Genomic DNA, 22,704 nt, shown 5'->3' with positions numbered 1-22,704 from the left:
GATTCAAAAAATGTCAGCAACAGGCAAGCTGACTGCATACCAGAGAATTTATGACCCACCAAAACGAAAACTGTCAAAACTCTACAAAGATCAAAGTTTTCATTCTTGGTCACTAACAGAAGTCATTTAGACTTAAGGACCAAATAAGCAACATTCACAATTCAATTAGATCTGGCAAAGAGAGGACACAGTGCCACATTTGCAAGCAGTAAAATTCTTCTATTAAGATCCCAAATTCATTCACAGATTGTTTATTCCCATCTTTTAAAATGCCCACATTAGACAAGACAAAAATTTTACAATCAACAAATTGCCATTTCTTCATTGTTTTACAGAAATCCATGTAAACCATATGCCTGCACTTCAGAGTACGTAAGTATAAAATGACTCATTTAAACACTCTACAAACAAAAAACATAATATACAAACCAACAAACAACCTGAAATGTTCACAGTGCAGGGCACCAAAGGAACCCATAAAGAAGTTTATAGCCAACCACTTAAAAACATGATAGCAATTAAAAACATACAGCTTTGAAATATGGTACCTTTTAAACTGGAAAAATATTGCATATTTATCATGTTTACTTTCAACCTATTTTAAGGCTTGATTATTAAATCCAGGTTAGTTTTTGTAGCATTTGGGAATTTTTAATGAACTCAGACATTGTCTTTTCTAAGGAAGATACTTGTTGCAAAATTGGAGTTCACTTTATGTGGAGGGCAGATCTTGCTATTTCATTCCATCATATATTGTCAAACAGCTGTTTAAGATGTCATGCCAAGAGGAAATCCATTTCAAACGTAAGATTCACACAACTGTGCAATGTGCTTCCCATTCAATGGTAATATGGAAAGGAAGCAGCATTAACATTCCTGGGAAGCCAAGCAACAAGTAAGATGTTTGGCACAAGCAGCCTGAATATCCAGTCTGCAATGGAGGAAAAGCTGGAATGTTAGGCACTTTATTGCAATAAATACTGAGCATCCCTCCCTTACACGAAAGTGATCAGATAAAAAGTGTACTGCCACACAACACCAGCCCTTCAGCTGCTTTGCTCTTAAAGAAATCAACAAATCCAATGAATTGACTGATTTGAACAAAGTCTGGATTTCAACAGGCAGGCACAGGCAACTTAAAAAAAAACCTGGAAACAAACTGAGTTCACATGGAAACTAATTTGAGCCTCTCTCACTACAGAGAGCAAGAAGAAGCAACACTTACATATAAGCTTTCTTGTACTTATCAAAGGGAATGTCATGGATGGTGCTGGTAAAAGAGCAGGTTGTGTTTCAGGGGCACCATCCCCAAATAGGACAGGCTCATCAAACTTTCCAGTTTAGACATTTACCTCACCAAGAACAAAATCTGAAATGCTGACACAAGCTGTAAAGGTAATGGGGGGGGGAGTTTTGAGAGGAACAGTCATCTATCAGCAGTTCTGTAGGAAAGTTACATTCACATATCCAAACATTCCTTCAGCACAGCTATAACCATTTCTAATTCCATTCTCCTGCAGTCTGTTCTCTGTTCCTACCCTTTTTCACATTTTGATATACATCTTATTGTTGAACTGCTGAATCCTCATGAATCTGTAGCAACTTCTTGCACAATAAGCTCACTGTAGGTCAGTCAAAATACTCCTGGATAGAGAACTGTGGCACAATTACAAACCTGATTAAACAGTGAATTGGAATGGCTTGTCTTGCCCATATGTTGAACTCATCCACTGCAGAACCTTAAAAGACTAGTTTATATTCTATAAATTTCTCAATATCCTATTTTTCTTCCCTTGTTAAATCTCCAAAGGAGCTGCAATCTTTTCTAATGGAGAATATTTTGAGTAGACATTTCAAAAGAGAGAAACAACAATACCAGCACACAGAAAGTAAACTGGTCACGGCTAACTCTGTTGCCATAGCCCAATGAAACTCAAAGGTTGGTTAAGACAAGAATCCAGCATTTCATGATAACACAATTTTAAATGATATGCCTATAAAAAGAGTTCCAATACAGTGCAACAAAGAACAAAAGGTGAATATAGCTACAATCCAGCCAGAATAGTTATTCTGAAGAACAAAAGTTTGCCTTTAGCCTGCAAGATTCACAAAAGGGTGACATAAATTCAAATATTCAACCCTGGTCTCCACAGAGGTTTCATTTTGGATTGCCATCTTGTTGCAAAATCTGGGAAACTCACAAGCAACTGTACATCAGAGCAATTTAAATGCTAAAGTTAGTACTAATGCTAAAATACTCCTTAACTCTAAAAACACAGCAATTTAAACAAATGAAAAGAATGCCCTGTAATGCATGAGTAGTCAACCTGTGGTCCTCCAATGTCCATGGACTACAATTCCCATGAGCCTGTTCTGGCAGGGGCTCATGGAAATTGTAGTCCATGGACATCTGGAGGACCACAGGTTGACTACCCCTGCTGTAATGCATAGTTGAGAACTAGCACATGAACCATTGGAAAGCATTTCTGTAGGTAAAAGCTATACTGCGTTTAAAGTGCAATACTGTATGATATCTCCTCCATACTGCAATGAGAACAAAGCCTCCCAGCCCATCACTAGGTCCCTGCATTGTTTAAAAACCTGAGAAAGGATCAAGGCTGGATTTAGGAAACCCACTCAACTGTACCCAGGCAGTTGCCTGTTCTGAAGTGTGTTCATATGTCAGAGGTCAAAACTCTTCATGATAGAATCGTGGTCAAACTTGAAACTTAGGAAAGCGCGTGAGGAGAAAGTGAACTTGCAATGACCGTTGCATGACACTGACTGTCCATGTTCTGGGAGTTGGTCTTCACTGGCACAACACACGTCATACGTAGCTTCTGCATTAGAAAGATGAACAAACCTTCAGCAGTGAAAAAAGGTCAAAGTGACAAAAGCCCACTATTAAGATCAAAGATCCACACATGAAATGGGGTACCAAAGAATGCCTCTTCTTCACTGGCTGACGTAAAGTCACTTTGGGTTCTTAACTGGCTACAGTGAAGTGAAGTCACCTCCGGTTCTATATGCAAGGTTGAAGCACTTGCTTTTTCAAGGTTTCTTTCTCCTAGTGGACAGTCTCAGAGAATTCACCAAGTTCTGAACTGACACCACCCAACTACAAAAGCAAGCAGAAATCAGAAGACTTTCTAGGGAGATCCAATATCCCCAGACCTTTGATCCCGGCATGTCTCTGTGGTTCAGGCTTGATGGAACCCCATTTGTAAAATCCATTCCCATTTTGCATAGCCAAAAGAGGATGCGGGTTCAATAAATAATTACTGTAGCAATACGTGGTATCTGTTTCTGTGGTCCCAGCACACTTCCTATATTCTTTCATTTTTCCAGCAGCTGAGTACTTGGCTCTCATAGCTACAAAGCAAACAGGAACATTTGGAGAGCCCACTTGGTATAGTAGTTAAGAATGGCAGTCTCTAATCTGGAGAACTAGGTTCAATTCCCCATTCCTCATGTAGCCAAGCGGGTGACCTTGGGCCAGTCACAGTTCTCAGAGCTCTCTCAGCCTCACCTACCTTACAGGGGTTCTGTTGTGGAGAGAGAAAGGGAAGGAGATTGTAATGCTTGGAGACTCCTTCAAGCATTAAAAAGTTGTTGTTAGGTGCGAAGTCGTGTCCAACCCATCGCGACCTCATGAGACGGAAGGACTCCCTGGAGAAGAGCCTAATGCTGGGAGCGATCGAGGGCAAAAGAAGAAGGGGACGACAGAGAATGAGGTGGCTGGATGGAGTCACTGAAGCAGTTGGTGCAAACTTAAATGGACTCTGAGGAATGGTAGAGGACAGGAAGGCCTGGAGGATCATTGTCCATGAGGTCGTGATGGGTCGATCAAAAATAGGGCATGAAAAACCAGCTACTACATCTGGGCAAAGTTTAGATATTGCAAGTCTGTGGATGGTCTTTAACACTCAGGAGGTTGCCTATCCCCCAGCCTAAAATCTTGAGATATTATTATTGCTGAGGCCCTTCTGTATGTTTATCTAGTGATCCCAGTATTGATGTCTTGTGACGGAACTGTGTCCTTGAATGACAATGTCAAGTGCAATGATTTTGTAATGCAGTCCTATGATTTCCTATGGGCTGAGCTACTAACCTACTACGGGGAACACATGGACCTCTTTTCCCCACATGAAATGGCTTTTGGCAGCCAGTAGGCTTTGATACTGCTTACTTCTCTGGAAAGAGCCTCTTGTGGCGCAGAGTGGTAAGGCAGCAGACATGCAGTCTGAAAACTCTGCTCACGAGGCTGGGAGTTCAATCCCAGCAGCCAGCTCAAGGTTGACTCAGCCTTCCATCCTTCCGAGGTTGGTAAAATGAGTACCCAGCTTGCTGGGGGGTAAACGGTCATGACTGGGGAAGGCACTGGCAAACCACCCCGTATTGAGTCTGCCATGAAAATCTAGAGGGCATCACCCCAAGGGTCAGACATGACCCAGTGCTTGCAAAGGGGATACCTTTACCTTACTTCTCCGGAAAGAAAATCCTAAATTCCCTCATGCCCTTAAGAAAGGGTCACATAGTAAGCAAGAATCAAACCTAAGGAGCTGGTTGATGGTAATCAGACACAAGTGTTTGTCAGTGCATGCCTGAGATCTGTGTATCATGTCATATCATATCTAGAATCATAAATATGACTATGTAAATAAATCACTTTGTATGGAGTTCTGGTTTTATGGTCTAACATTGGGCCAACGTTCTTCCCCAGTCCCTAAACCAGGTAACAGACAAAACTGACTGAGGGAAATGTAAAGTAAGAGACTGTTCGGTAAACTCAGACAGAAAGGACACCATATTAAGGGACCTGGTAGCCTGTGAGCTGCATAAAGAAACGCCTTAGAGAACGTGCTCAAAAGCATGATCTCTCAGACCATGGAGAAGAACAGAAGACAGCAGGTACTCCTTCCCATCTGACAGAAAAGTTTGGATCTAACAATCCACAAGTAGAAACAAACAAACTTAGCCCTGTTCCACTTGCACAAGATCTTCGCAACACCTAGCACTTGCCCCCTCTATACAGCGCCCAGAAATCAGCTGAACAAGAGCAAAGTGGAACCACAAGGGGGATACAAGACATTTCATTTAGCACAAGCCACTACCTGCAGCTGCCACCTTGTGCTTCCACTTGTTCAAGAGCCCAGAAACTGCAACCTACTTCCTGTATCCAAGATGATGGGACACGAAGTACCAAGTCAAACAGGATGTCCTCCTCTCCTCAAGAATCCAACCCATCATTGCTCATATTAAATATACTCTAGATCAGAGGTAGTCAACCTGTGGTCCTCCAGATGTTCATGGACTACAATTCCCATGAGCCCCTGCCAATGTTTGCTGGTAGGGGTTCATGGGAATTGTAGTCCATGAACATCTGGAGGACCACAGGTTGACTACCCCTGCTGTATATGGTCCCCAGCTGCTGCTGCTGTAATAATAGCTGCTTAAACAGCCTTCTCTCCTGCTGCCTCCCTAAAGGAAGGAAGATGAGAGACCTACTAGACCAGGGGTAGTCAAACTGCGGCCCTCCAGATGTCCATGGACCACAATTCCCAGAAGCCCCTGCCAGCGAATGCTGGCAGGGGCTTCTGGGAATTGTAGTCCATGGACATCTGGAGGGCCGCAGTTTGACTACCCCTGTACTAGACCAACCAAGCAAATAAGAACAGGCTTACAAGCAGGGTCATTAATATTGTCTTGTTTAATGTTATGATTGCTGTTTTTATGATTTTAATGGCACTACGTATATATAAATGTGATCCACCCCAAGACGTCAGGTGCAATAGGGCAGTCTAGAAATGTAACAAATGGATTGATTGATTACACTTCCATATCAGTAGTTTTTTAAACAACAGTTGTAAGGAACCGGACACAATATTAAAGTGTAAGAAAGTTTTCTCAGAATCAATTTGCCTTCTGACACACAGAAGATAGCATAAAATGAAAAAGAGGGTCTACTACCTTCAAGTATTAGCAAATGAAAATGAAGAAATATGATTACACTTGCCTGCTTCAAAGTTATCTTGAAGCCTTCTTGGATGCAACTTCTTTTCACATTTCTAATTAAGAAGATGGCCACATGTTACATTCACTCATTACAAATACCTTAAAAATAATGGGTACAACTCAACCATAATTATGTAGAGCGAGTCACATTCATTCAGATGACAGAATTAACCATGCGTTCAAATCTTTCCCATTTAAATCAACAGGGCTTTGCCAGAACTTCATCATGCACAAACTTCACTCTCATATTTATGAAGCTAAGGAGAAGGGACTAAAAAAATGCTGTGCCAGGGTAGTATCTGATAGAGCAATCCAGTTGGAGGCTGCTTTCTGAACAGGTCTGCTCCTTTCCGAGACGGAATGATGCACTCCAGCCACAGCTCCTAAACCTAGCATCACACACATGACCAAGAATCATAGAATCATAGAGTTGGAAAGGACCGCATGGGTCCAACCCCATGCACTGTGCAGGACACTCACAATCCTATCGCTCATCCACTGTAACCTGCCACCCCCTTGAGCCTTCACAGAATCAGCCTCTCCATCAGATGGCTATCCAGCCTCTGTTTAAAAATTTCCAAAGATGGAGAACCCACCACCTCCTGAGGAAACCTGTTCCACTGAGAAACTGCTCTGTCAGGAACTTCTTCCGGATGTTGAGACGGGATTTCTTTTGAATTAATTTCAACCCATTGGTTCTGGTCCGTCCCCCCGGGGCAAGAGAGAACAACACTGCTCCATCCTCTATATGGCAGCCTATGTACAGACACATCCTTCACAGTCATTTCTCTCTCCTACATGTCTTTCCCTTTGCACTGAATCCCACTCTCCATCATTCATATGCTACTCTTAACTCTTTTTCATCCCTCCTCCATACTGGCTTGATTCACAATCCGTTTGCAATGCTATCACTTTGTAAAGGACCTCAATATTTCCACAAGGCCTCATCTTCTGAGTCCCATAATAGAACTTCCTCTCACAGGGCAGTTCCTGCTTCTCTCATCCTCCCCAATGACTTTTATATCCTACTGAATGTTACCTTCCAAACATTTCTCCATCACTTCTCTGTTGTCTTTCTCCCTTCTTCTCCAACATCCCCAGCCAAAGTCCTCCTCCTAAGTCATTCCACTCACGATCCCTTTGGATCCTCCCAGTTGCAGAGACTGCTGCCTCCTCTGGATGCTGTCCACTTATCCTATCACATTTCTTCTCACCTATCAGATAATACCAGTTTTGGCACATAGAAGGGAATGCCAACAGTAAAACTCTGCCTTGTGCATCTTCTTTTAATTGCATTGGAATAGTTTGAAGTAGACAACACAAGCTACAATTGACAGCAATGTAGCAAGAGAAACGAGACAACAGCACCTGCCTTACACGAACTAGTGATTCTTAATGGGATCCAGTTTAAAAACTTGAGATTCATTCAGAATTTTTGGAGGTAAATAGGATTTTAGGCAGCCTCTTCTCCACATCTGTGTTGGCTTCCAATGATAGTTGTTTTATACTGTACATCCTGCCCTGAGAATAAAATCTCATATTCTTTCCCCAAACCCTTGGAAAGAATAGCACACAATGAGAAATGAAGGAACCATTAAGGAGAAAACTTTTAGGCGTAAGGACCTCAATTAATATATGCCTAGGACCTATACATCATATGTTTATTTCAAAAATTTACCTAAAAAGCTGCTTTTATATCCCATTGTTTGTGACTTTGTATGCATTTTATGTAACATAAGAACAACTGTTACCTTTAAGCAAGTTTGGAAGTCAGAAAAAATACTCATCTTTTCCCAACCAAATCCAGCCAAGAGCTGGAACAGGAAAGCCCTTAACTGGGAAGCCAGCACCTAGACCATTGTACCACAGCCTATGCTATCTTGCCAATGACATGCATTTAAGCTATTAGTGTTGGGTCAAAGTGCAATAAAAAATAATGGCCCGATTATTGTGTGGAAGGATACATTACAGTTAGTATAGCCAGCTAGCCAATCAAATATTGTTAACTATCATTTGACCACAGTCAAATAGAAGAATGCAATGATGTAGCTGGCAACTTTTCTGTTCTTCCTACCCAACCTCTACAAGTCTTCTCCATTGGCTCTTCTTCAAGTTCCCCAGTCATCTTGTGCTAAGTGGGTAGCAACTTGAGAAAGGCCCTTCTCGGACATGGCACCAAAACGATGGAATTTCTTTTCCAGAAGAATCATATTTCTCCTTCATCATCGTCTTCCATTCCACCAGCAGATAAAACCTTTCATTTGTATTTTTACTTGGTGCTCCCTCACAGATTTCTGCTGATCCTTTCTCACATTCATATTTTTGTTTCTATGAACTATTTAAATTATTTGTATACATACTGTTTTATGTATGGTTCTCTGTTATAATGTAAACCACCTTGAGCCTCCGGGGAGGGCGGTATAGATGATAAATAAATAAATATTTAGATGTGTTTCTAATCTTGATTTAATTATCCTAAAGTTGGGTGGAAGTTTGGCTTTAAAATGTTTAAAATATTTCCTTATGATGCCATCTGTGAGCAAGGCCAGAAGTGAGAGCTGTTTGCCCTTCTGCCTGGGGCAAACCTACCTAAAATGGCAAAAACCTCACTTACAGGGCTTGCTATAAGTAGGCATCTTCAAACAGGCTTGTTTTTCAATAGCTGCTATTGCCATATCCTGATAAAAATAAAAAGCAGCATCTACATTTACAAAAACCTTATCTAACACTATTAAAAAGTTTTTACAACATTTTTGAAGTTAATTTCACTATTTTACAATACCAATTACTTTGAGTTTTTATATACCTGTTGCTGGAAGTTCCTATTACCAGTTCCAAATAAGGTTAATGTTTTCAGTATATTTTGATCACTAGACAACAATATGTCTTCAAGCAGTATTCAAGCAGTGGCTGGACAGATACTTTCCCTGGATGCTTTAGGCTGATCCTGCATCGAGCAGGAGGTTGGACTAGACGGCCTGTATGACCCCCTTCCAACTCTATGATTCTATATGTGATTAGTCAACTGACTAACCTGTGACCATATTCCTAATCAACATCTCAAGGTATCACTATACTTTCCTTCTCAGCAAGGTGCAATTCTCATTTACCATTGAATATCTTACCGAAGTTTGATTCTGTTTAGCTGGTTGACTATGGACTCCATTTGCTCTCTTCTTTTGGTTAGGAGTGTCTTGGTATTGCTTTCTACCATTGCCTCGTATGCTCTGAACATATCACAACGTAAGGAAGAAAAAAGAGAACAGTCAGAAAGTCAAAAATTGTATTCTGTAAGTTTGCCACTGAATAACTAGGTAGCACATGAGAAACAGATCTGCATTCACCATTCTCCAGTGAATAAAAGGTAAAGGTATCCCGTGCAAGCACCGAGTCATGTCTGACCCTTGGAGTGACGCTCTCCAGCATTTTCATGGCAGACTCAATACAGGGCAGACTCAATACAGACTCAATACTGCCAGTGCCTTCCTCGGTCATTACCCCAGTCTGCCAGTCAGCAAGCTGGGTACTCATTTTACCGACCTCGGAAGGATGGAAGGTTGAGTCAACCTTGAACCGGCTCCTGGGATCGAACTCCCAGCCTTATGAACAGAGCTTTCAGACAGCATTTCGGCTGCTTACCACTCTGTGCCACAAGAGGCTCCAGGGAATACCTCCAACTTATTAACACTGTATCCCTATTTGACTGCTATGAACTTGAGGTTTAAGAAGTCAAAACAGTAACCTACACAGGAACCTCTGAAGCTCAAAGAATTTAGTAAAAAGAAACTGACCTTTAGTTTTAATGTTTCAGACATCTCAAAATGATTGTTGTGTGGCTTTTGTTGCTGCAACTGTCTGTGCTTTGTCCACTGATCTCCTGAAGGACCATCTGATAGCACTTGCTGGCTATAATGAAGCTTTGATCTAATCCATCAAAAAAGCATCTTATTAAGAAAAACAGCTGAGGAACATAAGAAACTACAACACAAACAGCTTACAAAAAAGAGCAAAAGAGGCATTCCCATAGCCATTCATGTCAAGTGCCCATTACAACAATATGGAATACATTTTCTCTTTGGATATTACCTGTTACAGAATGGTAACCATTGTTACAGATGCTGACTATACAACTGTCAGTCTAATAATCTTTGCTTTAAAGTAGCATAAAGTGATCTAGGTGGTGACCAAGATTAGCTACCTTAGCAGCAGTTAACTGTAAAGAATGCACCCCTTCTCTGCTAGACCTTTTAGTTCATCTTTTCATTTTCAGTGACTTAAGTTTTTGATAGTAATAGTGCATCTTGTAGTTAATACTGCTTAACTTCTGTACACGGGTTTTGTAGCAGCTTAAAAAAACGTTCAGTATCGCGCATTACAAAATAGTCTGGAAACAACTGGCCAATTTATTTGATGTGAATCTTCTTAGATGATTTTTTGTTCCTTTAAATTTTTACTGTTTTGTATGTCTGCCATATATCCGTCACACTCCAATATCTTGAAGGCATAATTTCTTTTCTCTCCCTAAAAAATGGTTTCTGAGGAAATCAGAGGTCTCATGCTTTATATACACATTATTATGTATTCCACATACAGGGAGGGTGAGGGGGCAGTACAGAAATATACAGGCCCTAAGGTGCACAAACACAACTGCCATTTCTCAAATGCTGGAACTGGATCCAAGTAGTTATGTAAGACAAGGCAGTGTGGGATGAGCTGTATATGTAGCTTTCCAATACAGAGCTGTAATCACTGCTGTTTACACTGGAATTTTATTAAGCTACACTGTATGTGTTTGATTTGTATTCCAGAACCAAAATAGAACCCAGTGAATTAAAATACTGTCACAGAATATGAAGAATGACTTGCTACAAAGTACAAGCATCAAATACATACATATAACCATATAGTAACAACTGAAACTATTCTATACACTGTAATAATACTTTTATTGTTATACACACACTTGCACATGCATGTTCAATAACTATACTGGACTGCAAAACAGCCATATGATTCCATTACATTAGTATGGCACCTTTTGTGTCCCAAAAGCTGCTATATTTATTTCAGGGATATTTCAGTTTGCAAGGCATTTATTGAAATGACTGTGAGTGTTATTTTATCATCTGGCAATAGGAAAGGACTTGAGGGCAATTTATGGCTATTAAAGCTCACTCTTTCTGCTATCTTGCCAGATAAAGAAAACTGTAAAAAGGTATTTCTTTTGAAAAATATTTACAATTAGGAATTAATTTCCAACCCCCAACCATCTAGTGCAGGGGTAGTCAAACTGCGGCCCTCCAGATGTCCATGGACTACAATTCCCAGGAGCCCCCTGCCAGCATTTGCTGGCAGGGGGCTCCTGGGAATTGTAGTCCATGGACATCTGGAGGGCCGCAGTTTTACCCCTGATCTAGTGTAACAAAGTTATTAGCAGATGTCAAAATATAGGTAGCTTGTTACCTCATTTTTTCTGAGCCTGGCTTAGGTGGTGTGCTACCAGAGGATGACACTCCATTGTCACTATCAGAGGAATCTCCATACCGTCGAGCAAGCCAATCCCTTAATGGTCTGTGAAAAAATTAAGAGTTTTGTCAGCAAATCCAAACTTCTCTTAGTATGGTTTAGCATAAAATGATTGCCTAAAGGCAGAAATGAAACATTATGTTCTTATTTCCTTCTAAACATACCTTATGAAGGGAATAGCCATAAAAAACTTGTTAGGTGCCAAACCTAGCTTGGATTTCGGGGTCATATCATTCCTATGGCAAGGCAGTTTGTCAACTGAGAACCATTCAATGTTCTGAAACACAAGAAAGAGATTTGTTGATTTGCATCCAGAGGACCGAATTTCACCATTTTTTTTTTTATAAAAATGAAAACTTCAAGACAGGCACCAGTGCCCAAAAAGGATGTCGAGAATTTCCATTTCTTCATCATCTTCCTATAAATCCATCTACTCTGGCCATAATTTCCAGCCCCACTCATGCTCTGTACCTATTATCTGCAAGTGTATATTGCCTTTGAAAACAAGTTTTATCCCCGCATCCTTTCAATTTGTAGCACTTTACAAAACTAAGATTAACCAAAATAAGAGATAAAACATAAAAGGAATATGTCCTTAATTAAAGAGAAACACACTGCAGGGCTTCAATGTCAATTTAATACATTCACTGTACTGTAATGCTAGCCACTCTACAAAGCAAAAGATTATGCCAACAAATGCTAGACAGGAAATGCTGCTGTTACTCCTCATGGTATATATGATGTAATCCAATGCAAAGTGACTCCACCCCAAAGTAAACTCACTGATTTCAATGGGTTCAAAATGGAGTCACTCTTGACAGGATTGCACTATTGATCACTGAATACCATACAGTTAAATTAACTTTTCAGTGTCCATGAATTCAATCATAGCCTACAAAAACATTAAAAGAGCTTACTTACCCGAATTTCTCTTCTTGTTTTAGGATTAAATTTTGTGTCCTTTGGAATACCTGGAATGATGTATAAGCGTGCCACCTGATCATTGATTCTTAGTTCAATATAATCATCTTTATTGATATAGTCTTTTATATCAAAACCAGTTTCTTCAAATACCTGAAAGTAAATAGATTACATTTTTAAACTGACATATATAGTTTAATCCTATAAAATGGCTATCTTGTATCCTAATTTAAAGATACAAGATTTAAACAAATAATGGTGGGGTTTACCCAGTGTCCACAAACCTTACAGAACAGAAGCATTTTAGGTACCCTGCAGTGAGGACACCTATAATAGTAGGTAATTATCCAACTTCTCCTGACTTCTGATGTGCAGTTGCAGGAGCTAGATAGGTTCTAATAAGTACTCTCAGCTCAGACACAGCAATAGTGAAACACAGGCGTGTAATCATATTAGCATAGGGGACAAGTTATAACACAGAGATATTATGTGACTGGCAAACAGGATTTAGTGTCAAATGAGTAACATAAATGGATGAAACTGTCTTATAGCAACAGACCTATCACAGTCAGTATTGTCTATGAGGACTAGCAGCAGCTCTCCAAGATCTTAGGTAATTTCTCTAAAAGAAAAATTTAAAGAATAGGATGGTGAAATCCAAGGCTGATTGGACAACAATATGAAAAATTAAGTTAAATGCAGGGAAATTTAATGGAGTCTGAACAAAAGACAAACTTAATGCTGGAAATTATTAGGAAATGGAATGAAAATAAACAGCCAGTATTTTTATGCCCCAGTATAGATCTATAGTGTGACCTTGTTTGGAATTTTGTCTGCAGTTCTAGTCACTGAAGAACTGGAAAAATACAGAAGGGATAACCAGAGTGATTCAGGGGTTGAAACCCCTTTCCTATGAGGAAAAGCTTAAGAGGCTGGAACTTTTCAGTTGAGAGAAAAAGATTACTGGGAGGGGACGGGAACATAATATAGGTTTATAAAATTATGCATGGGATAGAAATAGTGAAAAGAGATAACTTTTTTCCCTCTCCCAAAATACTAGAACTTTGGGCACCTTACTGTTATTTATGATGATGATGATTTCGCTCCCATAGGGCTTGGGGCAGTTCATAACATATTAAAAATACGATACGGAATTGTTGAGCAGTAAATTCAGGATAGACAAGAGGAAATACTTCTGAAGTGGTTAAAATGTAGAGGATATAAACCCAAGGCTCATTCCTGTTATATAGAGGATGTAGTGATGGCCACTCAGAAAGTGAGATTAGATCGATTTATGGAGGGTCAAGTCTATCAGCAGCTACTAACTACAATGACTAAAAGGAATCTCCACATCCAGAAGCAGTAAACCGTCAAATCCCAGATCCAGAGGCAACATTACGGGAAGGTTTTGGCCTCGAGAGTAACTGGTTGTCTACTGTGTGAGCCAAGATGCTAGACCACTGGTCTCATCCAGCAGGACTTGTCTTATGTTCTCAGGCAGTGGTCTTTCACCTTTTAAGTGGCAATGTCACTTGCACCATGTAGGAAACCATAAATATCGAACATGCTACAAAGTCTTCATTCATTTCAAAGAAATTTACATAGTGTTATCCCTCTCTAAGATCACTGTTTCATTCACAATATCTGAACCCAAATACCGCCAGCTCAGTCACCTCTCTAGCAGCACAGTCATGTGGCGCCTCTTCTTTGTTCACTTTTCCTTTTGGAAATCCCCAGCCAGACTTCGCTAAGTAACCCTGAACCAGGAGCACCTGCAAAATTTAAATTGTGTTTAGACACATAACTAAGTGTTCATGAAGATGAACCAAGTTTGAGCCCAGTGGCACCTTTAAGACCAACAAAGTTTAATTACGGGTATAAGCAATTGTGTGTGCATGCACACTCCATCAGATAGATTGCAACAGTTATCTTTAAGCCTTACAGGGTAGCAGGGAGGGGGGGCGGGGTTAGCTGTTAGGAAGAGCTAGAGCCAAGATGTAAGAGTAACTGAGCAATAAGTAAAGCTGAGATTAGATTAAAGCAATTGTTAAAACTTGTGAATGGCAGCATATTAGCATACAAATACAAGAGTTAAAAAACCAGAGGTGTTTGGATGCCAGTAGACTCACACTTTGTTCTACTGCTTCAGACCAACATTCCTACCTACCTGAATCTATGAAGAGGAACAGTTAATTAACTAAGCAGAAGCATCAGCAATATTGCTATTGCTAACATTTAACATTAATACATGTCAAAGTTACAGTATTTGCTGGCGTATAAGACTACTTTTCCCCCCTGAAAAACATGCCTCCAAGTGGGGGGGGGGGGTCATCCTATAGGCCGGGTGCACTTCAGTTGGGATAGACATAGCTGCCCATAGTGGCCCATTGTACTGTACTGTAATGTAACAAACTCTATATTTTGAGTGGAAATGTTGGGGGGGTCATCTTATACGCCCAGTCGTCTTATACGCTGGCAAATACGGTAGGTACTGTAATACCAGTTTTAATATAGTCAAAAATATACACCAAGATGATCTCTAAATTGGGGGGAAGAATCTCAATAAAACACAAGACGCATTATGCAGCTAGGAGCCAAGCATTTATAAAACACGACATTAAGAAGTCACTGAAGCAGCTTCATTTCAATACACTGCCTTTAAAAGTTAATGTCGAATCCACTGTTAACTTCTTCAAGGCATAAAGAAATCCTTCAGGAGAGTATCCCACTTACATTTTCAAGTGTCTCATCAAGAATAATCGCACCATATGTTGGCACTCCCATTTTATACTCTTTCCATTCATCTAAAACTTTCTGCACATCTTCACCTTGAGGCAGTAAAAAAGGGCAATGATTGAAAAGTACAGGCAGTCAAGGAAAGTCATGGCATGAGGACACACACCATCTCCATTAAAAATTTACAACCACATTTCTACCAAGTCCTTTTCCTTCTTTATGTGCACTACCTTCAGGGGATGTTTTAGATGTTGCATAAGGGTGGTAAAAGTACCATCAAGTCAGAACCGATTTATAGAAAACATGCAGAGTTTAAAGAGACATGCAGAGACAGTTTGTCATTGCCTGCCTCTGTGTAGCAACCCTGGTCTTCCTCGGTGGTGACCTATCCAAATACTAATCAGGGCCAACCGTGCTTAGTTTCCAAGACCTGACAGGATTGAGCTAACCTGAACCATTCTGGTCAGGACAGATGTTGCATAACAGAGATTCAATACTCATATGTTCTCTCATGTGGTAGCCATATTAGTCTGCAGCAGCAAACACACAAGAATCAAGTCTCAGGGCACCTTAAAAACCAACACATATTTTATAGCATAAGGTTTCATGGGTTTGGATTCTGATTATTTTGGCAATAGAAGGTCCTTTTCCAATTTACAGTCTTGTTCTGGCCAGTGGCAGCAAGACAACTCTTTAAACTTGGATGGAACTGATTACTGAAATGTATATCAGTCATGTTTTGGAACAGGTTACCCTAGGAGTAGGACTTTCTTGTGATGGTCTCATTTATAGTACTCTGAAAAATTCAGCTACTTTTTAATTCTGCCAATCACTTGGGAATTAGAATTTTATGGATAAATTATCTATTTGTCTAGATTTAATCTTTATTTGTTTTCAAGGTAGTTAAAAATTTAGACTAGTTTCAGTACTCACTCTGCAGTCTACTAGGACAATTTTGTGGCTGAAAGTGTATAAACATCACAATTAAGCAGAACTTATAAAATATGTGCCTCATGAAGCAATGCTAGTAGGTAACAACTGAAATGCAGTAACAATGCAACCTAAGCATACATACATATGCAAGCCGTCTTCCCTTTCCATGGGTGATAAGGAAGCTGTGCAGATACAATGCAATTAAGCTCAGGGTGGCCAACTGCCTGGAGAAAAAATGCCCTGTCCCTTTAACAGAGAATTAATGGGCTATTATACCATAAGAAGTTTCAGCTCTCAGGTGACAGGACATTTCTCCAGGACTGTTGATAGCCCCAATTAAGTTCTCCATTCCTAGAAGTATAAGAATCGATATGCAATTTCCAGTGGGAGACATATAGACACAGAAAACATATGTAACATACTTCTAGCAATACTGAGGGTGAAATACTTCAAAATATCCCAGACAGAAACTACCTGAGTTGAAAAGCAAATCCTGCTCACCCTAGTCATATCATATTCCAAACATTACACAGACAGATGCTAAGAACGCAGAAATTTCACAATTGCTGCCTCTACATAAAGTTGATCCACAATAAAAAAAATTATATATATATATATCAATGCAGAAAGGATATCAGCTTTAGCAAAATCTCTTATCCCACACTGAGGTAATCCTGGTGTGTTCTGCATGTAGAAATCCAAATAAAACCAATGGGCAAGCTCAACCTGAAAACATACTCTGATAGCATTGTCTCGTTCCTCACTGGGAATGTGCAAAATAAAGCGGCTGTTGGGGGAGAAAAAAGTTAATGTTCAATAACAAGCCATTTAGAAGTCTACTGAAGACATACAAATAAAGGTTTTCATCAATTTATGTATTTAGAAAGAGCTAACCTCCAGTTACCACCATGAGATTATTAATTAAAAGTATCATGTTCCTGTAAACTCTCACAAACATATTGTTGAGTAAGTTTTTATAAGCCTTAGCTACTATGACAAGAGGTCAAATTCAGTAGGGCAAATACACACACACACACACACACACACACACACACACACACACACACACACAAAGTTACAAGCAGTGAGAATGGGGTATTGCAAGTATAGGTCAGAAGACCATGTCACCTCCACACCGCTTTCAACGTGCGGGGTTCCGCAGGGGGGTGATACTCTCCCCCACACTTTTTAATATCTATATGCGCCCTCTAGCCCAGCTGGTCTGGGGCTATGGGCTGGGATGCCACCAATATGTGGATGACGCCCAGCTCTACTTCCTAATGGACGGCTGGCCGGACTCCACCCCGGATACATTTGCCAGTTGTTTGGAAGCAGTGGCTGGATGGCTCAGGCAGGGTCGCCTGAAACTCAACCCCTCCACAACGGAGGACCTGTGGCTGGGCAGGACCAGGAAGCGTGCCTCCCATGCCTGGAAGGGGTGCGATTAGCACCTGCACCAGTTGCCAGGAATTTAGGGGTGACATTTGATGCCTCCCTCTCTATGGAGGCTCAGGTCACCAATGTAGTTCGGACAGCATTTTTCCATCTTCACCAAGCCCGGCTACTAGCGCCCTACCTGTCCTCGGAACACCTGGCCACAGTGATCCATGCAACGGTCACTTCCAGATTAGACTTCTGTAACTCGCTCTATGCGGGCCTTCCCTTGTCTTTGACTCTGAAGTAACAGCTGGTCCAAAATGCGGCTGCCAGGGTCCTTACTAGAACACCTTTGAGGGCCCACATTCAGCCGGTGCTTTGTCATCTGCACTGGTTACCAGTCTGTTTCCAAATCAGATTCAAGGTATTGGTATTGACTTTTAAGGCTATACATGGCCTGGGTTCCATCTACCTGCGGGACCGCTTGGTTGCTTATGCCCCCCACAGAGCACTCCGCTCTGCGGGTATGAATTTACTGGTTGTCCCAGGCCCACGGGATGTTCGCCTGGCCTCGACCAGGGCCAGGGCCTTTTTGGTCCTGGCCCCAACCTCGTGGAATGAGCTCCCAGAAGAGCTAAGGGCCCTGCGGGATCTACCAGCTTTCCGCAGGGCCTGCAAGACGGAGCTCTTCCGCCTGGCATATGGTTGAGGCTGGAGCAGCTCTCCCACTAATCCATCGGAGGATCCCCTCCAATATTGAGCGCAACCTTTTTTCTGAATATTATTCTCCCCACCAGGCTGAACATGGGGGAAGTTGGGTAAATATGATTAGAATTGTGACCACTGCCACTTATATGTTATATGTGATCTGTTGTTTGACGTAAATTGGGGGGTTTTATGGGGATATTATTGTGTTTTTAACTGTTTATGTTGTAAACCACCCTGAGACCTTTTTGGAGAAGGGCGGTCTAAAAATATTATTATTATTATTATTATTATTATTATTATTATTATTATTATTATATAACAACAACAACATGTCACAAGTTCCCCAAGCTATGGAGCTCAAGTTAAGAGGTGTGAGTGGTTAGGCAAAACAAAAATCCAAAGTCTGAATTCATACATCAGGATATCTCCACCAGCAACCCTTTTAACTATCCAGCATGTCAGAAACCTAGGATTCAAGCCTCTAGCTTTCCCAGGTCTAAACAGGAAATCAACCCTGCAAGGTTGGGCACTTATAAAGTGAGTTCCAGAAAGTTACTCTGATAGTTGTAGCTAACCTGGACCAAAGTACTGGATTCAGATTGAAACCCCAGAATTCAAGAATACACCAAATATAATTTAAATGATGATTTCCTAAAAGAATGTGCAAGAATATTCAGTAAAGGACCAGTGATAATAACAAAGCTAAATAATTATCTTAGAGACGTTACAAACAATGGTTCTCTATTCCAGAGGTTATTTTAGCAAGACTGAGTCCCGGATGGTTCCACATGCCCACCCCAGATAAAATGTGTCCCAAATCTCATTGTTTTCCAAGCAAAAGGCAAAACTAGAATGAAGCATCTTTCTTTTATGCCTCACGCCCTGTACTGGCATGATTCTGGTTAGGCAATCAAATGTAAGCCCAATGATAGAACCCATCTAACCATCTCAGCCTTGGTTCTCAGGGAACAGAAATCTTCCAGGGGGTGGGGGTGGGTTTGGTGAACATAGGAAACTAGTGTGGACGAAGTGTGGTGAGAATGAGCCCGCCCCAAATCCAATATTCAGATTGTTTATATTCTCCCTGAAAGCTTTGGGGCTACATCCCATCCCCTTTAAGGAGCTACTAATAGAGCCTGTTCCACAGACCTGGAGAACACGTAGTGGGCCACAGCTGTGCTGAGTGCTTCTTGGACTCCCACAGCTCTCAGTCTCCCTATAATTCCACATGGGAAGGTCAAGAAGGTGCAGTTGGAAGAAAAATTTAGTCCAAACCCCTATACATTTTATGTTAAGCTTCCTCTGTGAAATAATCAAGCAACTATCATAGTCTTAACTAAAAAAGGGAAGTTGTTTTGAAATTCACAAAATGGCTTTCTAGAACAATAAAACTCCCAATATTTCACTAACTGTGCCGTTCCTCCCTAACACAGCTAAAATGCTAGTGCACACCCTTAGCTAGGTGGCTCCCTGTATTGGCTCAACAGGAAATAAGCTCTAGTTTGCTAGACAGAATCCTACCTGCCATTCAATCCAGCCTGGTCCACATGCACAAATGGCATTGATCTTGGCATTCTAGATCACTGTTTCCTAGCTTCTGACCAATCCCTACTTTTGTATTTCCAAATACCACTATTTGTTACCTAATGAATTATCTCATCATCTGCCTTGCCATTGTCAAGCACTGACCAGGCCATTGAAAGAGATCAGGCACTAACATGCCATACAGAAACATCCCTTAATTATTAAACAATGATGATGATGATTCAATCAGCTACACAAGAAATTAATCACTAGAACTTTTGTCTACTTTTAAAACAAAAACTTACGAAGAAACATTTTAAGAAATTTTAAACTTATGTATTACATACTATGTACTGTTTCCTTCAAAAACAGAAATAAAAGAAAATATAAAAAATTTAAAAGAAGATAATCCATGCTGGAAAATTAGCCGGTGACCATAGAAACAGTACTAATTTCAGCATTAAAAGACACAGGGATGTATCTGCTATCTTTAAGTGATTAAAACTGCAGAATACATATTTATTATACATGATGATGATTCTACACACAAGTGCCATAAATTTCAGCCATTCACAAGATCCAGAGTTCTGTCAATGCAAGGAGAGCCAATTATTACTACACTACCCCTCTAACCATGGAAAGCTGACACCCAGGCAGGCTGAGGAGGGCTACCATGAGAATGACGATGGAAGCAAAGAAGGAAGGCCAAAATAGGTGGACTGTGTGATAAATTGATTAATCAACAACCTTACTTTGACAGGATACCATTTGTTCTCCAAAGTGAAAGTATTACAGAAAAACAAGCATTCACGGTTAAGCATTCTCTCCAAGAAAGAGAGTTCAGGCTATACAATGCACATCAGAGGATTGGTTTTGTGTAGGAAGGTTTGGAGAGCAAAAGCACACATACCAGTACCTGGTACCCTGATTCTCATAAAATAAATCTTGAATGAAATGAAGAGAGGTTTCAAGGCCTTATGAGGTCTGGGCCTGCATACCTGAAGGGCCTCCTCTCTGAATAAGTACCCCTGAGGGTTGACTGAGTGATGCCAACCAGCTGAGGATTCCTGGTCCCAAGGAAAAACAGCTGGCCTCAAACAGAGCCAGAGCTTTTTTGGCCCTAGCTTCTGCCTAATGGAATGAGCTACCAAGTAAGATCAGGACCCTGTCAAAAGTCTCTGAGTTCTGCAGGGCCTATAAGACAGAGTTCTTCTGTCAGGCCTGTGTTCGAGGCTGGCTATACAGATATAAAGCCAGTTAACATTGATAGCAGAGCCTCTTGTGGCGCAGAGTAGTAAGGCAGCCGTCTGAAAGCTTTGCCCATGAGGCTGGGAGTTCGATCCCAGCAGCCGGCTCAAGGTTGACTCAGCCTTCCATCCTTCCGAGGTCGGTAAAATGAGTACCCAGCTTGCTGGGGGGTAAACGGTCATGACTGGGGAAGGCACTGGCAAACCACCCCGTATTGAGTCTGCCATGAAAACGCTAGAGGGCGTCACCCCAAGGGTCAGACATGACTCGGTGCTTGCACAGGGGATACCTTTACCTTTACTTTTTAACATTGATAGCAAATCCCTCCCTCCTGCCTTCTTTTTTCCTTTGTCCTTCTAATAGGTATAACTGACCTCAGAAGTTCACGATCACTGCAACAGTGTTAATGTGGTTTTCTACAACTTTTAATCTGGTTCTAACTGATGATTCACTGTTTTATTGTTGCTTACTTAGTTTTATATCATGTTTATATTTATTTTCTATTATGTTTATAGTGAAATAAATAATGAACCTCCTTAACCGAATTCGCAGCTGTAAGCGAGGAACCATCGCAGAGGAGGAAAGTAGGCAGACACCTGCCTCTTGTTCTTTGTCCAGTTTCTTTTCTGCCTGCTGCGCAGTCAAAAGAACACTGTTGCTGCTTGATTTACAGTACTTTTCATATGGGTATAACCACACTAAAGGAGCAGGGACTGGATACCCCAAGCGAGGACATACTTTCAAGGCTGTGTTTTTATATTTCCTACTATATTGGTGCGGCCTCAGCCTCCACAGAGGAGGTGCTGGCGCAGACATGTCTCGCGTGAGGGGTCAACACGAGGGGTCCTGCCGCCCTGGCGAGGCGTTTCGGGGCTTTTGGACTTCCTTCGTCTCCTGGCCGGCGGCTCCGATGTGTTGTCCCTCTCCCCGACTCCAGAGGCCGCCTTGCGAGAGTTAGGAAGGAAGGAAGGAAGGAAGGAAGGAAGGAAGGAAGGAAGGAAGGAAGGGGGCCTGGCTTCCCTCCCTCCCCCGCCCGCCGCCCCTGCTTCCGCTATAGACGACGCACAGGCGCTCCTGCGACGGAGGTTTGGGGGAGACCGCTGCCCCCAGTCCCTGAGGAGGATTCTTCCCCTTCGAAACGTGCGCAGCCGCGGCTCGGCGGATGGACGGTGGGCGGCGCCCGGCGGCGGCGTTACCTGCACAGGTCGTCCAGGACGCTGCCGGGGATCTCGGCCTTCTTGGTCTCCATGGGGAGGCAGCGGGGCTCATCCCGACGGAGCGGGGCCCGGAGTGGCGCGCGAGAGGGGAGGCGAGAGAAGGGGACGCGCACAGAAGGACGGAGGGGAAGGCGGGACCGCCCCGTGGGAAGGAAGGCCGGCGGAGCCAATCCGCCAAGCCGTTGCTCGAAGAGGCGGGGAAAGGGGAGGCAGTCGGCCCTCACAACCAATAAACAGGAGAGGCGTCGGGAGAAAGTCACCAATCAGCTGCCTGCTTACAGACGGACGATCCTCGAGACAGCCAGTTGAAGAGCGGCGGGTGGAGGTCGCTTTTGAGTGACTCAGGAAACGAAAGAAACGACGGCGCCTTATGGCGAGCCGGACCGAGGGGACACTCGCTCAGCATCTCGTGACCTGAAAATTTTCTTTTTGTTGGGACTTGTGCGAGTCATCGCGCTAGTTGACCAGAAAATAATCCTGCACATGCTCTGGGAACGTG

General features: G+C 41.8%; 1 protein-coding gene across 3 annotated transcripts; it reads right to left on the bottom strand.

Moving 5' to 3' along the window:
- Positions 1-235: 235 nt before the first annotated feature.
- Positions 236-22,386, bottom strand: DCP2 (decapping mRNA 2). Of its 3 annotated transcripts, XR_013233147.1 has the most exons (12): positions 22,185-22,377; positions 16,767-16,918; positions 15,196-15,323; positions 14,136-14,234; positions 12,463-12,615; positions 11,706-11,818; positions 11,479-11,586; positions 9,807-9,939; positions 9,141-9,242; positions 6,017-6,068; positions 2,434-2,840; positions 236-2,327 (listed from the first exon to the last, which is right to left on the bottom strand). XR_013233147.1 is itself a non-coding variant. In XM_077347786.1 (11 exons), the coding sequence occupies exons 1-11, from the start codon at positions 22,235-22,237 to the stop codon at positions 2,683-2,685; spliced, it is 1,251 nt and encodes a 416-aa protein (XP_077203901.1). In that variant the 5' UTR covers positions 22,238-22,377; the 3' UTR covers positions 236-2,682. The 3 variants fall into 3 exon arrangements, 2 of the variants coding, with proteins under 2 accessions (XP_077203901.1, XP_077203902.1); XM_077347786.1 differs by having other exon boundaries at positions 236-2,840; XM_077347787.1 differs by lacking the exons at positions 236-2,327; positions 2,434-2,840; positions 6,017-6,068 and adding an exon at positions 6,091-7,229 and having other exon boundaries at positions 22,185-22,386.
- Positions 22,387-22,704: the final 318 nt, after the last annotated feature.

Source organism: Paroedura picta, chromosome 7 (assembly GCF_049243985.1).
Source record: "Paroedura picta isolate Pp20150507F chromosome 7, Ppicta_v3.0, whole genome shotgun sequence".
Lineage (NCBI taxonomy): Eukaryota > Metazoa > Chordata > Lepidosauria > Squamata > Gekkonidae > Paroedura > Paroedura picta.
Note: the sequence above shows the minus strand (reverse complement) of the source record. Positions and strands in the feature narration are given on the sequence as shown.

What these genes read in the sequence shown, in the direction of transcription:
- DCP2 (XM_077347786.1), bottom strand. Translation starts at nt 22,237, where the DNA reads ATGGAGACCAAGAAGGCCGAGATCCCCGGCAGCGTCCTGGACGACCTG. An exon ending in GTCCTGGACGACCTGTGCAG is followed by an intron (nt 16,919 to 22,184) that starts GTAACGCCGCCG and finishes CTCCCCCAACAG; the next exon opens with CCGCTTTATTTTGCACATTC. An exon ending in AAGAGATTTTGCTAAAGCTG is followed by an intron (nt 15,324 to 16,766) that starts ATATCCTTTCTG and finishes GACTGCCTGTAC; the next exon opens with TTTTCAATCATTGCCCTTTT.